The sequence below is a fragment of the Olea europaea genome, unplaced genomic scaffold (assembly GCF_002742605.1).
Source record: "Olea europaea var. sylvestris unplaced genomic scaffold, O_europaea_v1 scaffold1341, whole genome shotgun sequence".
Classification (NCBI taxonomy): domain Eukaryota; kingdom Viridiplantae; phylum Streptophyta; class Magnoliopsida; order Lamiales; family Oleaceae; genus Olea; species Olea europaea.
Window position 1 is genome coordinate 56541 of NW_019230899.1, and position 14709 is coordinate 71249.

The 14709-nt window shown below is 35.3% G+C and overlaps 1 protein-coding gene across 1 annotated transcript; it reads right to left on the bottom strand.

The window, feature by feature from the left end:
* Positions 1–9029: 9029 nt before the first annotated feature.
* LOC111375143 (putative late blight resistance protein homolog R1B-8) lies at positions 9030–10505 on the bottom strand. Its single transcript, XM_022997937.1, has 2 exons — positions 9332–10505; positions 9030–9237 (listed from the first exon to the last, which is right to left on the bottom strand). The coding sequence occupies exon 1, from the start codon at positions 10296–10298 to the stop codon at positions 9375–9377; it is 924 nt and encodes a 307-aa protein (XP_022853705.1). The 5' UTR covers positions 10299–10505; the 3' UTR covers positions 9030–9237; positions 9332–9374.
* Between the last annotated feature and the right edge of the window lie 4204 nt (positions 10506–14709).

Here is a 14709-nt window from a genome sequence, read left to right on the forward strand (position 1 = left end):
GGGAACACTTGATAAATGACTTTGAGAAACTAAGATTAGAAGTCATCACGCCACCAACCCTAACTACAGAAGGAATAAAAGCATTTATGATTCCACCTACTCTTCAGGATCGAATTAATGGAGCACAAGATAAGGATCCATTTCTGCATAAGATCAATGCTGATATTGATACGAACAAAGGTATAGGATTTGAACTATCTGCAGATAAACCATTGACTTTTAAAGGAAGATTGTGTGTACCTAAAGACGAAATCATAAAAAACGAGATATTGAAAGAAGCTCACTCTAACCCGTATGTTGTACATCCAGGAGGTACAAAAATGTATTAACATCTTCGAGATACATTTTAGTGGAGAAATGTGCAAAGAGGAATTAGACTATTTGTTGAGAAATGTATTGTTTGTCAACAGGTCAAGACAGAACATCAAAGGTCATCAGGACTACTAAAACTATAGGATATTCTATAATGAAAATGGGAACACATAACGATGGACTTTGTTGTAGGCTTTCCGAATCAGCATGAGTTCACAATGCTATTTGAATAGTGGTTGATCATTTGACGAAGTCAGCCCATTTCATGCCAATTAAGGTAAATTTCACTATGGAACAGCTCGCACAATTAGATATCAGAGAGATAATCAGATTGCATAGAGTTCCTGTCACCATTATTTCAGTTAGATGCATAAAGTTCATATAAAAAATTTGGGAAAGTTTGCAGGTAGCCATGGGACGAAATTGAAGTTTAGTACTGCTTATCATTTACAGACAGATGGACAATAAGAAAGAACCATTTAAACTCTTGAAGATATGTTGAGGGCATGTGTTTTGGATCTTGACATTAGTTGGGAGTCACATCTACCAGTTGTGGAGTTTGCTTACAACAATAGCTTTTTAGGCCACTATAGGTATGGCCTTATATGAAACTCTTTATAGTAGGAAGTTTAGATCTCTTATCCATGGGGTGAGGTTGGAGAGAATAGAATTTTGGATCCTGAAATCATTGAACCAATAGTTGAGGCAGCGCAAGACCGACAAAAAGTTATGCTGATGGAAGAAGAAATGATTTAGAGTTTCAAATGGGTGACAAAGTTTTTCTAAAGGTAGCAGCAATGAAAGGTGTATTGAGATATGGCAAGAAAGGAAAGTTGAGACCACTGTTCATTAGAATTTTCAAAACTCTTAAAAGGATTGGTAGTGTGGCTTACCGAGTTGCCTTACCGTCTGAATTCACAACAGTGCATAATGTGTTCCATGATTCGATGCTCAGAAAATATGTTTATGATCTCAATCATGTGGTAAGTTATAAATCATTGAAGGTACAAAAAGACTTATCATATAAAAAATCTCAATGATGATTTTGTATAGAAAAGTACATTAACTTATAAACAGAGAAGTTTCCCTGGTCAAGGTTCAATGATGATTTTGGTTGACATGTGTCAGGTTTGTTGGAGATAAAATATATATTTTTTTTAGCGAAGTGTCCCAGCTTGCGCCAGACTATATCCTTGTCCCTGAACTTCCGGCCCCTCAGCTGCTCAGGGAGGTAAATCGTAGGATGTGCCCTTGTTGGTTCCCAAGTTCCCATATGGCTTTTACTCCTTCCCTAAAGGGAGCCTCCTCCATGGTGATTAATCCACCAATAATTCCTCCTTTATTGGATCAAAGGTTCTCACCAAGAATCGAACTCCCCACGCTTGATTTCAGAGCCCCCCAATGTGATTGTTCCGCCAACTTGAATGTGCCCTGGGGGGCAAAAAAATATTTTCTTTTATGGGATAGTGATCATGGTACTTTTTGTGTTGTGGGGCACATCACTTTATGATTTAATTTTTACCAAAACTCCAACTTCCTTTTCAACCTTAAATACTATAAGAATGTTTTATTATATGCACCCTAGAATATATAGATACACGTGTACAACAGATAGTAGCAAAATATATTTGGAACGTGCTTTCTCTTTCTTTCAAAATTTGATTGATCAAGCAAGGTAGGATAACGAGGTGCTGTTGTTTTATCCCATTTAAATTATTTTTTCATGTTGTTGGATTATTATGCTAATGAAAGTTAAAGATGTGTTATGATATGTATGTTATGGCCACCCGGTACCAAAGATATGATTGAGCTCTTATCAAATTCTAAAGATATGATGACGGTATGATATTTTGACACATGTTTTAAATCCCTTATTCAGCATTGCACCATTATTTGTGTTCTACTGAGTATTCTCATATACTCACCCTTTTTTCCATACTCTTAATAGGTCAGAACGAATCGTTCGTTGGCAGACGATGAGGTGCAGTTGTAGTGCTAGGATTTATGGAACTCATTAAATTAAATTCGGTGTAACGTGACTATGGATTTTATTTTTCCGTATTATTTTAGTTTTTTTTTTTTGGATAAAAGTATTTGTACATAACCATTTACACAGTTTTTTACAAACTAAACACTTGGCCTCCCCACCAGCCGCCCCTCCAATAGAGGCCGGCCAAGTGTCGAGTGTGTAAACCATTGTGTAAATGATTGTGTGAATGTAGCATGGTCCTTTTTTTTTTAATCATGTGGCTTTGTTATTTAGGATTATGGAACATATTTTAATTGGTTTTGCTTTCTATATGCTTTATTTAATATTGGTGGAACCATGTTTGTTTAATTATTAAATGAAACTTTTAGTAACGATTGAAATATTAAAAATTTGAGTCGTTACAGAAGAGGTTGTAGGACTAGCGTAAACCAATATTCTTGAAGATAGCTGGCTCATGCTTTGCTCGCCTTAGAGCAAGCGCAAGCCAGCTCATGAGGAAGCAACCAGACTCTTCCCATCCTATTAACACTCCTAGATATCCTCTACTCAATTTTAATATTTTATTTTCATTAGAGTATGTATATATTTAACATTTATAAAATGTCTCTACTCTTTCTTCACAGCCTCTCTTGTTCATGTAACCTACAATTAATACAATCCACATCCATATATAAGATGCTCTTCTCATTATACAACAATTCACATTGCTGTATTCAAGGAGTTTTAGCGGGCATCCTGATTCCCATATTCATTAATTTTGGAAACTTCATTGCATAAATTAATGACAATAAATATATGGACCAAAAAATTATAGAAAATAAAGTTGGAAACTGAGAATAACGATGGGTCCATTGGGGTTTGTTAATTATGCTTTCATATATTATTAGTAATGCTCGATAAACTAAATGGTAAGGACAAATTTCGAGATTTTATAGTATAAATAGGCCTAAACGAAGCCTAAACGTTAAAAAACTTAAATCAAGATAGATGGTAATATTAAGTCTTGTATTGACGAAGTCTAGGACATATTGAATGTTTGATGGTATCAACAAATGTGAGCAAAAATCCACTTTTAAGGACGAGGACACCCCGTACGAATAAAATGGGTCTATTATGGTTAATTTTATTTTCATCTATTATCAGTTAGATGTATTGAAATTTTTAGATAAATTAACTAAAATTTGAAAAATAGTGTCCTAATTAGTTTTTAGAAGACCTTTTCTCCGGACGATATTTAAGAATAAGAAATTTATCTCTCCATTATTAGACTTGGTTCATTTCTTCTTTATTTCATATTTTCGTGTATGATAGTAATTGGGAATGTTTTGCAATGGCGCATATGTAAAATTTAATTTTTGGAATTGGATGTCTTTCTAAAGAGGATTTTTTAAGTAGATAAAGACACAAAGGAAGACGAGGAGGAGGAGAACAAACATATATCGTGGACAAAAAGTTCTTATCAACTCAACCAACAATTAGGGGTCAAGTAGAGAAATTACTATTTTAGAAGGGAATATAGAAGATATTTATATTTTTTATAGTAAAAAGAAGATTATTTAGAGGGAAAAAAGAAAATATTGGTAGAGCGAGCCAATTTTCATCGTTGCCTTAAAAAATAGGGCTTAAAAATGATTGGTTTTTAAATTTTTTAAACTTGTAACATAAACAGTAATTTAACTTAGAATTTATTTTTCTTTAATATCAAAATAAGTAACTTACTTTTTTCAATTTTAATGAATAAAAATGTCAATTTTTCAAAAAATTTACTTATAAGCAAAATCTTTTTTAAGCTTAGCCAAATATACTTTAATTTGTCTTAATTAGATAATAGATTAGAGCTCCACAATGAACAACTCATTGCTCAAGTCAATTTTTGTTTTAATCACCTAGCACATGCATGGATGTGATTTTTTGGTAAATTTTGTATATAATATTAATTACTAGCATTGCTGACAATAGTTAACTAGTGTTCCTAGGACAATAATATTGTCCATCTAAACTTGAAATAATGTGTATTAATTAGCATGGGTTATATGATTTACTTGAAATCAAACATATCATGAGATCCACCATAAGATCATAATGAGTTTTGTTTACGTACAGATCGCTGTGATTAATCTTATTCAATTATCAGGTGATTTTTAGTAAAATAAAAATAAAAATTACAAAATGGTAAGAATATGAGGGGGTATAACAATCACAAAAATTTTTTAGAATATATATGATAGTTTTTAATTAATTACAATGAAAACGGGGCATAATCTTTAGTTATGTCTCACCACCTTTGCAATGAAATGGAAGACAGCAAAGCACTAGCATAGGATAATAATAATTGTTGATTCAACATTGTAACATAAGTGATGAGGGATCGTGTAATGGAAAAGGATAATTGTTATACCCTGACGCGAGGTTGTTGGATTTATGACAGGTTGCACAATAAATTGTTATACCCCTCAATCAATTGTTGAATTTTGTCCTTCATTCCATCCACCATGTTTGAGGGGGGACAAGACAAGTTCATAATTTTTACGACAGGTTGCACCTTGGAACTGAGGCAGAGTTTGAAGGGTTTGCCCTCTGTCCAGTGGCGAATTCAATATCTATGTCCAGCTAGGGCGGAGGTTGACTTTGATCGTTGACCGCCGACAATCAACAATACAATCATAATAGCCTGATCGTTTATTAAAATTTGATTAAATAATATTCAAAAGTATTCAATGTATATGTAAATGCACTAAAATAGTAAAATGTAAAAAATATATACATATGAAAATATAACTTCCTTTTCGGTTGGGAAAATCATTCCATACTCTACAAAATGCCCCCAATTTAATTTTTAATTAGAATCGATTTACTGGATGTCAGCCGATCAAACATTGGTTAAACACAAAATAATAACTAATAACACTAATAACGGAATGTCAGTCAGTCAACATCGATTTAAACACTCCATAATTTCCTAATTTCCTTTTCCAATAAACATGTGAATTAAACATTGATTCGACTGATTAATAAATAATAACTAATAACACAAAATACATCAATTTCTTACGTCAAACAAGAAACAACACTCAAGACTCTCAACTGCATAAGCACAAATCGACAAATCAATTTGAATTGTTGAATTGCAAATTGACAAATCAACAAAGGGTTTGCACAAATTACAAATTGAAGTATTCAAATTCAAGCAAGACTTCAAGTAATCAAGTATTCAAGATTTCAAATATTTCAAGGCTTCAAGTTATTCAAATTTCAACTCACCAGTCGGTCGAGGTATAGGACGACACCTGGTTCAGTTGTTCGCACACAATCCACACCGCCTCCAAGCTCCAGTTGCCAGCCAACTACTTCTGCTGTTCTGCAAATCTGCTTCGAAGAATCGAAGTTCGAATGAAAATAAGGTTTCGTTATTCGCCTATTCTGCAACTCCAGCTACTGGTTTGGGACTTTTGGTTAATGGGATTTCAGCCTGTTCTGCCGGTTTCAAATAATTGGGACCATGGGTTGTTTTGGTTTGGGGAAATGAGAAATCTTACTTGGGCCTAAAGTTTTTTTTTTTTTTTTTAAAGGCCCCAAAAAAATCAGCTTGAATCTCCAGAACCAGACCAGATGCCCAAACGAAAATAAAAAGAAAAAAATTCCTAGTCTTCTTCTCTGCCAACTGTGCCACCAACCCGGCGGCCACTGAAGCTCCCGACGAATCCAACTAGGGCGGCCGCTCGGGCTTACCACTAGCTGGATCCGCCACTGCCTCTGTCACGAATGGTGCGGACAATTTGGTTTATTATAAGCTTTGTATACCCTAGCCCAGATCCTTTTTGGAACTATTTATTTTTATCTTTATGTTTAGTCCGTTTCCAAATTTAAGTTCAGTCATTATCCAAGTTCCAAGATCATTAGTCCAAGTCCATAGCTCTAGAATACACATTAACTTATGATTTTTCATTTATGTTCCACTATTTTTTTAAAATAAAATTGAATTTTTAATTTTTGAAAAGAAGAAGCTCCAAAAAAATTTTTACTGCATCATTTTTTAAATTTAAGTTTTTTATTTAATAGTATGTAGAAGAAGAAACAAAAAAGCAGCAGCAATTCCAAATTAAAACTTAGGATTTGAAGTCGTTACATTTTGCTTTATAAATATGTTTTTATTTTAGCCCTTGTTTCACACTCATTATTTGGAAAATTAAAGAGTTTTGAATAGTTTTTTTTTTTTTTTTTTTTTTTTTTTTTTTTAAAAATTGGGTGAAAAAAAAAAAAATTTTTATAAGAATGTGTGGTAAAAAGTAAAGAAATTTTATTGGTTTGTGTGTAGAATATTTTACTGTATAAATGTGTGGTGGAGAATCATGCTGTAACAAAAAATTTAAAATTTTGAAGGTTATCAAATAGGTGCTTAATTTGATTGTTTGTTGCTCTCTGGATTGTCAGTTGACAACCGATTTCAACCCGCGATTTACGTATTAACACATTTACTGGATAGTTGTTGCCAACGTGTCCGACTTGAGAGAAAATAGTATGCAACATGGCATCTCCAACATGCCGCACCAGTAACATGTCAATTCATTATTGTTTTAGCTCCCAACTAAATTCATGGCCCTATCTCTTACAATGTGTATCAGCAGACTAATCATAAAATGAGGGATAAAGTCGACGATTGAGAAAAACATATCCAATTGTATATGCAAACTACAGTTACACTAAACAACAAGTGAGACAAAGTGCAAATCATATGATATTCATGCTTTGAATAGATATGACTAATGAGTTGAGCAAAAAGCATGATACTAATGAAAATACTTTAAATGTTCGATGCACAACAGGGGCAGTTAGATTAGGTCCATTCTCTAACCAAACAAAATTTTAACTTTCACCATCTCTCCATAGTTCAATCATCAAAATATTATTTGAAATAATCATCAATTTAGTCATCAAATTATTATCTGAAATACTCCACAATTGTAAGCAAAAATTTAGTATTGTGAAACTGTAAATAGAGTAATTCCTAATTATTTATCGACAGTAGTACATGAATCTCTAGAATGGCAAGAACAATGATACATGAATCATGATTTTGTCAATTAGCATTGATAAAATCATGTGAAAACCACAAATAAATAGAGAAGAAAGCAGAAGAAACAACATAGACAAGAAAGGAAACTAAATGAAATTGTGGTTGTACAATACAAACTTGAAAGAAACCTGCACTCTCAATGCACAGCGCCTGCATTGAAGTTTGTTTAAACTGATCTCGAACCGCAGACTATATCAAAATTTAGAAGAAAGGAAGTAAGAATGTAGATAAAGACAAGAAAGCCAGGAATGAAAAATGGAAAGCTTCCCAAAGAAAATGGTACCAGTAAATGATTGGAATGGAATACTTTGAAACTCTGCACATTACTACTTAATTTATAACTTGAAGGCATCGTTCCCCCAATCCAATTGTTGTTCTTCTATTTTCTTTGCTGATTCTACAATTGAATCACCACAGCCATGCAACTCGATGGATTGAAGAGTTGAAATTTCTCCAAAACCACTAGGGATCTCATCCAGCGGTGAACGAAACAAAACTGAAATGACTAGGTGCTCGAGACTCGGGAAGTGGATACTGTCAGCTCTCCAACTCTTCAGGTCAACATTGTGTAATAGCAGATATTTCAATTCAAGAAATTCTTCTTCATTTGGTTCCCACACTCCACAATCGAAGTTACATGTGTGTAGAATATTTTACTGTACGAATGTGTGGTGGAGAATCATGCTGTAACAAAAATTTAAAATTTTAAAGGTTATCAAATAGGTGCTTAATTTGATTGTTTGTTGCTCTCTGGACTATCAGTTGACAACCGATTTCAACCCGCAATTTACGTATTAACACATTTACTGGATAGTTGTTGCCAACGTGTCCGACTTGAGAAAAAATAGTATGCAACATGGAATCTCCAACATGCCGCACCAGTAACATGTCAATTCATTATTGTTTTAGCTCCCAACTAAATTCATGGCCCTATCTCTTACAATGGTGACGTTGGAAAAGTGATGCACCTGAGAAGATAGGGGAACTTATGGTTATATCCTACTCGACATTTTAATGATTCAAGTTTAGTCAGACGGGAAAGATTATTCATATAGTAATTTTCCCAATCTTTCCCCAGATTATCATAATTTATAGCCAATTTCTTTAAATTCGGAATTCTTTTGAGAACCTCCTCCGTCCAGCCAAAATTATATAATATCGAGAGGGTTTGTAGGTTTTCTAGAACAACAATAGAATTTTCTTCCCCCTTAATTTCTGAACTGGGAGGATCATAAAATGAGGGATAAAGTCGACGATTGAGAAAAACATATCCAATTGTATATGCAAACTACAGTTACACTAAACAACAAGTGAGACAAAGTGCAAATCATATGATATTCATGCTTTGAATAGATATGACTAATGAGTTGAGCAAAAAGCATGATACTAATGAAAATACTTTAAATGTTCGATGCACAACAGGGGCAGTTAGATTAGGTCCATTCTCTAACCAAACAAAATTTTAACTTTCACCATCTCTCCATAGTTCAATCATCAAAATATTATTTGAAATAATCATCAATTTAGTCATCAAATTATTATCTGAAATACTTCACAATTGTAAGCAAAATTTAGTATTGTGAAACTGTAAATAGAGTAATTCCTAATTATTTATCAACAGTAGTACATGAATCTCTAGAATGGCAAGAACAATGATACATAAACCATGATTTTGTCAATTAGCATTGATAAAATCATGTGAAAACCACAAATAAATAGAGAAGAAAGCAGAAGAAACAACATAGACAAGAAAGGAAACTAAATGAAATCGTGGTTGTACAATACAAACTTGAAAGAAACCTGCACTCTCAATGCACAGCGCCTGCATTGAAGTTTGTTTAAACTGATCTCGAACCACAGACTGTATCAAAATTTAGAAGAAAGGAAGTAAGAATGTAGATAAAGACAAGAAAGCCAGAAATGAAAAATGGAAAGCTTCCCAAAGAAAATGGTACCAGTAAATGATTGGAATGGAATACTTTGAAACTCTGCACATTACTACTTAATATATAACTTGAAGGCATCGTTCCCCCAATCCAATTGTTGTTCTACTATTTTCTTTGCTGATTCTACAATTGAATCAACACAGCCATGCAACTCGATGGATTGAAGAGTTGAAATTTCTCCAAAACCACTAGGGATCTCATCCAGCGGTGAGCGCAACAAAACTGAAATGACTAGGCTCTCGAGACTCGGGAAGTGGATACTGTCAGCTCTCCAACTCTTCAGGTCAACATTGTGTAATAGCAGATATTTCAATTCAAGAAATTCTTCTTCATTTGGTTCCCACACTCCACAATCGAAGTTACAACCTTTCAATTTCAGCACTCCAAGACAGGGCATCGAACCAAGAATCGTCAAATCTTCGTAATAAAGGTACATGTCGTATAAAGTCAACTTTTTGAGTGACGTTGGAAAAGTGATGCACCTGAGAAGATAGGGGAACTTATGGTTATATCCTACTCGACATTTTAATGATTCAAGTTTAGTCAGACGGGAAAGATTATTCATATAGTAATTTTCCCAATCTTTCCCCAGATTATCATAATTTATAGCCAATTTCTTTAAATTCGGAATTCTTTTGAGAACCTCCTCCGTCCAGCCAAAATTATATAATATCGAGAGGGTTTGTAGGTTTTCTAGAACAACAATAGAATTTTCTTCCCCCTTAATTTCTGAACTGGGAGGATCAGGAAGATGTATGTAACCATTCAACTTGACATGTCTTAAATGTGGCATCTTCCATATTTCTGGTGACAGTTTAATGGACCTGCGATCTTCCAAATAAACCATTGTTTGTAGATTCCGAAGCTTATATAGTGAAGCATTGACGGACTGTACAGAGAATTGATTGTAGCAATAGATGTACCGCATGTTAACCAAATCTTCCATTTCATCTAGCCAAAGATGACGTCCCTCCATGTGCAGTACTTTAAGTGGCCTAGAATCGAAAGAAATTTCTTCAGGTGGAAAGTGAGACCGCACCACTCAAGAAGATAGCGTCTTGTCATCACCCTGGAGCGTCCCTTTAGTTGCATGGTAAAATTGCGCTTCGTCTAAAGACGATAGAGAATTCTTCTCAACATGAATACTTACACGGCGCTTATCAGTGCTTCCTTGAATACCATAAGGACCCCCTTTAACGACGTGGAAAAACTTCTCTTTTTGAGCTTCTTTGACACAAAGGTCCCGTAAGAGATCATGAATTCTACATGTTTTAATTTTGCCATTAGACCCTTTCCTTTGAACCAAAATAAGACTTCTATGAACAAGATCCAAAAAGTACTCCTCTCCTACATCTTCCAACGTTTTAGAGCATGCTGGTTTGAGGATTCCCTCTGCAACCCACAACTTGGTAAGTACGTTGACTTTGATGTCAAAATCTTCTGGAAAAATTCCCATATAGAGGAAGCACCCTTTCAAATGATGAGGCAAATGTTTATAACTTAAAGAAAGTATCTTAGAGCATTGCTCGTCATTTGAAGTTATTTCTGAACTTAAATTTTTTGCAATACTACTCCAGTAATGTGGTGTTCTAGTGGCCTTTGATAGGAGGCCCCCAATCACAACAACTGCAAGTGGAAGTCCTCGACAATTTTGAGCAATCTTCTTGCCAATTTCTTCCAATTCAAGAGGGCAACAACATTCTCCAAACACCTTCTGACAAAATAAATTCCAACTTTCTTTGTCATTCAGAAAACGCACATGATGAAGAGGAGAACCAGAGTTGATATAATTAGCCACATTCTCTAGCCTAGTAGTCAAAAGGATTCGACTTCCAGTTTTGTCGTCTGGAAAATATATTTTCACATTGTTCCAGTTGACGTTGGAAAAGTGATGCACCTGAGAAGATAGGGGAACTTATGGTTATATCCTACTCGACATTTTAATGATTCAAGTTTAGTCAGACGGGAAAGGTTATTCATATAGTAATTTTCCCAATCTTTCCCCAGATTATCATAATTTATAGCCAATTTCTTTAAATTCGGAATTCTTTTGAGAACCTCCTCCGTCCAGCTAAAATTATATAATATCGAGAGGGTTTGTAGGTTTTCTAGAACAACAATAGAATTTTCTTCCCCCTTAATTTCTGAACTGGGAGGATCAGGAAGATGTATGTAACCATTCAACTTGACATGTCTTAAATGTGGCATCTTCCATATTTCTGGTGACAGTTTAATGGACCTGCGATCTTCCAAATAAACCATTGTTTGTAGATTCCGAAGCTTATATAGTGAAGCATTGACGGACTGTACAGAGAATTGATTGTAGCAATAGATGTACCGCATGTTAACCAAATCTTCCATTTCATCTAGCCAAAGATGACGTCCCTCCATGTGCAGTACTTTAAGTGGCCTAGAATCGAAAGAAATTTCTTCAGGTGGAAAGTGAGACCGCACCACTAAAGAAGATAGCGTCTTGTCATCACCCTGGAGCGTCCCTTTAGTTGCATGGTAAAATTGCGCTTCCTCTAAAGACGATAGAGAATTCTTCTCAACATGAATACTTACACGGCGCTTATCAGTGCTTCCTTGAATACCATAAGGACCCCCTTTAACGACGTGGAAAAACTTCTCTTTTTGAGCTTCTTTGACACAAAGGTCCCGTAAGAGATCATGAATTCTACATGTTTTAATTTTGCCATTAGACCCTTTCCTTTGAACCAAAATAAGACTTCTATGACGTATGCCACTGTCATCCACAATCTTCTCTGGCGGTGTCTTTGTGGTATCAACTTCGAGAATTAGTTTGGCTATTTCATGGAATGAAATTGTAAAGATGCCACCACTTTGAGTTGCAGATTCTTCAAAAACTCTTTCTGCAATGCAGGATTCAATTATATCTTCAGTGTGACATGTTGCATCACTGATCTTTCTCTCCAAACCTTCTATTGATTCGATGTTTTCTCGTGGAAAATTGTCGAGAAAATCTTGCAAGTAACCCACTTTTCCCAGGAGAGATTCTATTTGTTGTTTCTCACCCGGAAGAAGATATGAACAATCATACTTCAAGGTGCGCTGAAGAACGTGAGTAAGAGAGAGAAGAGCAGCATACGCCATTTCTGTTTTCTTCAGGTGGAAAGTGAGACCGCACCACTAAAGAAGATAGCGTCTTGTCATCACCCTGGAGCGTCCCTTTAGTTGCATGGTAAAATTGCGCTTCCTCTAAAGACGATAGAGAATTCTTCTCAACATGAATACTTACACGGCGCTTATCAGTGCTTCCTTGAATACCATAAGGACCCCCTTTAATGACGTGGAAAAACTTCTCTTTTTGAGCTTCTTTGACACAAAGGTCCCGTAAGAGATCATGAATTCTACATGTTTTAATTTTGCCATTAGACCCTTTCCTTTGAACCAAAATAAGACTTCTATGAACAAGATCCAAAAAGTACTCCTCTCCTACATCTTCCAACGTTTTAGAGCATGCTGGTTTGAGGATTCCCTCTGCAACCCACAACTTGGTAAGTACGTTGACTTTGATGTCAAAATCTTCTGGAAAAATTCCCATATAGAGGAAGCACCCTTTCAAATGATGAGGCAAATGTTTATAACTTAAAGAAAGTATCTTAGAGCATTGCTCGTCATTTGAAGTTATTTCTGAACTTAAATTTTTTGCAATACTACTCCAGTAATGTGGTGTTCTAGTGGCCTTTGATAGGAGGCCCCCAATCACAACAACTGCAAGTGGAAGTCCTCGGCAATTTTGGGCGATCTGCTTGCCAATTTCTTCCAATTCAAGAGGGCAACAACATTCTCCAAACACCTTCTGACAAAATAACTCCCAACTTTCTTCGTCGTTCAGAAAACGAACAAAATGAAGAGGAGAACCAAAGTTGATATAATTAGCCACATACTCTAACCTAGTAGTCAAAAGGATTCGACTTCCAGTTTTGTCGTCTGGAAAATATATTTTCACATTGTTCCAGGCCTCAACATCCCACACGTCATCCATCACAAAAAGATACCGTCTACCCTTTAGGCTCTTGTACAGAAGTTCTCCTAATTGATCAATTTCCTTTTCACTCTTCTTGTAAATTTTTATGTTCATGGAATCTAAGAGGCCTAGTAGGATTTCTCGCACACTATATTCTTGAGATACAGTGAGCCAAGCGCGAATGTCAAAGTGATACTCAGTATATTTATCAATGTAAACTTTGTGAGCGAGTGTAGTCTTACCGATGCCACCCATGCCGACAATTGACACAACTTCAAGTTGTGATGAACTTCCAACTAGGCGATCCTTGATCTCCACCAAGACATCATCAAGACCAACCATAGTGCTCTGACCCCAAGAATCTGGTCTTATTGAACCAACAGGCAATGAGGTGTTGCGCTCCAAATCTTCTCGTATGCCACTGTCATCCACAATCTTCTCTGGCGGTGTCTTTGTGGTATCAACTTCGAGAATTAGTTTGGCTATTTCATGGAATGAAATTGTAAAGATGCCACCACTTTGAGTTGCAGATTCTTCAAAAACTCTTTCTGCAATGCAGGATTCAATTATATCTTCAGTGTGACATGTTGCATCACTGATCTTTCTCTCCAAACCTTCTATTGATTCGATGTTTTCTCGTGGAAAATTGTCGAGAAAATCTTGCAAGTAACCCACTTTTCCCAGGAGAGATTCTATTTGTTGTTTCTCACCCGGAAGAAGATATGAACAATCATACTTCAAGGTGCGCTGAAGAACGTGAGTAAGAGAGAGAAGAGCAGCATACGCCATTTCTGTTCTCTCCTATCGATCACAGCTTGGAAGATAGAAAATTGAAGCAAAATGAAAGCAATCAGGATCTGTTCCACCTACACATTACGCAAGTATATATTGTTTAAGAATGTTGATAGCAATTTGCAATTTCTTAATTGAATAAAAGGCCGGCAATGGAAATTTGAGAAGAAAAATTAATATTAAATTGCAATCAAAAATTTGTTTACTGAATGGATGCAGACTTCCCACCAAACTATGCAATTATATATTGTTAAAGAAAGTTGATGCAATTTGCGAATCTCGAAGTAAATGAAAAGCTGGCAATCTGGGTGCTAGAAGAAAAAGACAATACAATATATATATAATTTGAATTGATGCGGAATCCTCGTCAAATAAGTTGAAATTAAATTACAACAGCGCTAATCAACATATGGAGTACATAGGTATGGATGTTGTTGACCTCGAAATTCTATGAGGTTGTTTAGTCAACAGATTTCAACTTTTTTGCCTTCCACATGTATGTAACATGTAGAAACTTGAACACCGTGTTAGAATGATTGTGACCATAGCTCCGGTGAGATGGGACGATCACGGGCAGTCCAACACTTAAGTCAAATGGTGGAAA